The sequence below is a fragment of the Nansenia antarctica genome (assembly GCF_963989245.1).
Source record: "Nansenia antarctica genome assembly, chromosome: 5".
Lineage (NCBI taxonomy): Eukaryota > Metazoa > Chordata > Actinopteri > Argentiniformes > Microstomatidae > Nansenia > Nansenia antarctica.
In genome coordinates this window covers 62,826,305-62,826,753 of record NC_137690.1, presented here as the reverse complement: position 1 = coordinate 62,826,753, position 449 = coordinate 62,826,305, and the positions used below count along the sequence as shown (strand labels likewise).

At 42.3% G+C, this 449-nt stretch overlaps 1 protein-coding gene across 1 annotated transcript in view; it reads left to right on the top strand.

Moving 5' to 3' along the window:
• Positions 1-449, top strand: part of bin1b (bridging integrator 1b) — a gene marked incomplete at both ends in the record, with an annotated part of 14,413 nt that continues 13,964 nt past the window's right edge. The window contains one exon of the mRNA XM_080531814.1: positions 1-81. Within this exon, the coding sequence (XP_080387940.1) occupies positions 1-81 (81 nt within the window). The remainder of the gene's footprint in view (positions 82-449) is intronic.

The following is a 449-nucleotide window of genomic DNA, read 5'->3' as shown; positions in this document are numbered from 1 at the left end:
ATGGCTGAGATGGGAAAAGGGGTCACCGCCGGGAAACTGGCAAGCAACGTACAGAAGAAACTCACCAGAGCACAAGAAAAGGTAAGCAGGTAAACGGAGATCATTATTATGATCAACTGTTGCAAACTTTTTGGGGGGGTTGAATCCTCTTAGAGTGAATGATCAGTTGTCAATTTATCTACCAATTTGACTCCTTGATGTCAAACCGCTTGGAACGCGCTTTCTATTTGCGTTGTTGGTCTCACGCGAATCCAATACCGTTATCTTTGATACGGGCAGCGTTAATAGCTGCAGGAAGAGGCGAGGGCTGTTTAACTAAGTGTAGGAAATTAAGCAAAAAGTATAGGCACTCCTACGTATTTTTACACTCGAATCTCGTTATGTGCAATTATAACACAATTGTAACCCACAAACCTATTCGCGTATTGTTAAGTGTTCAATTACCGAAG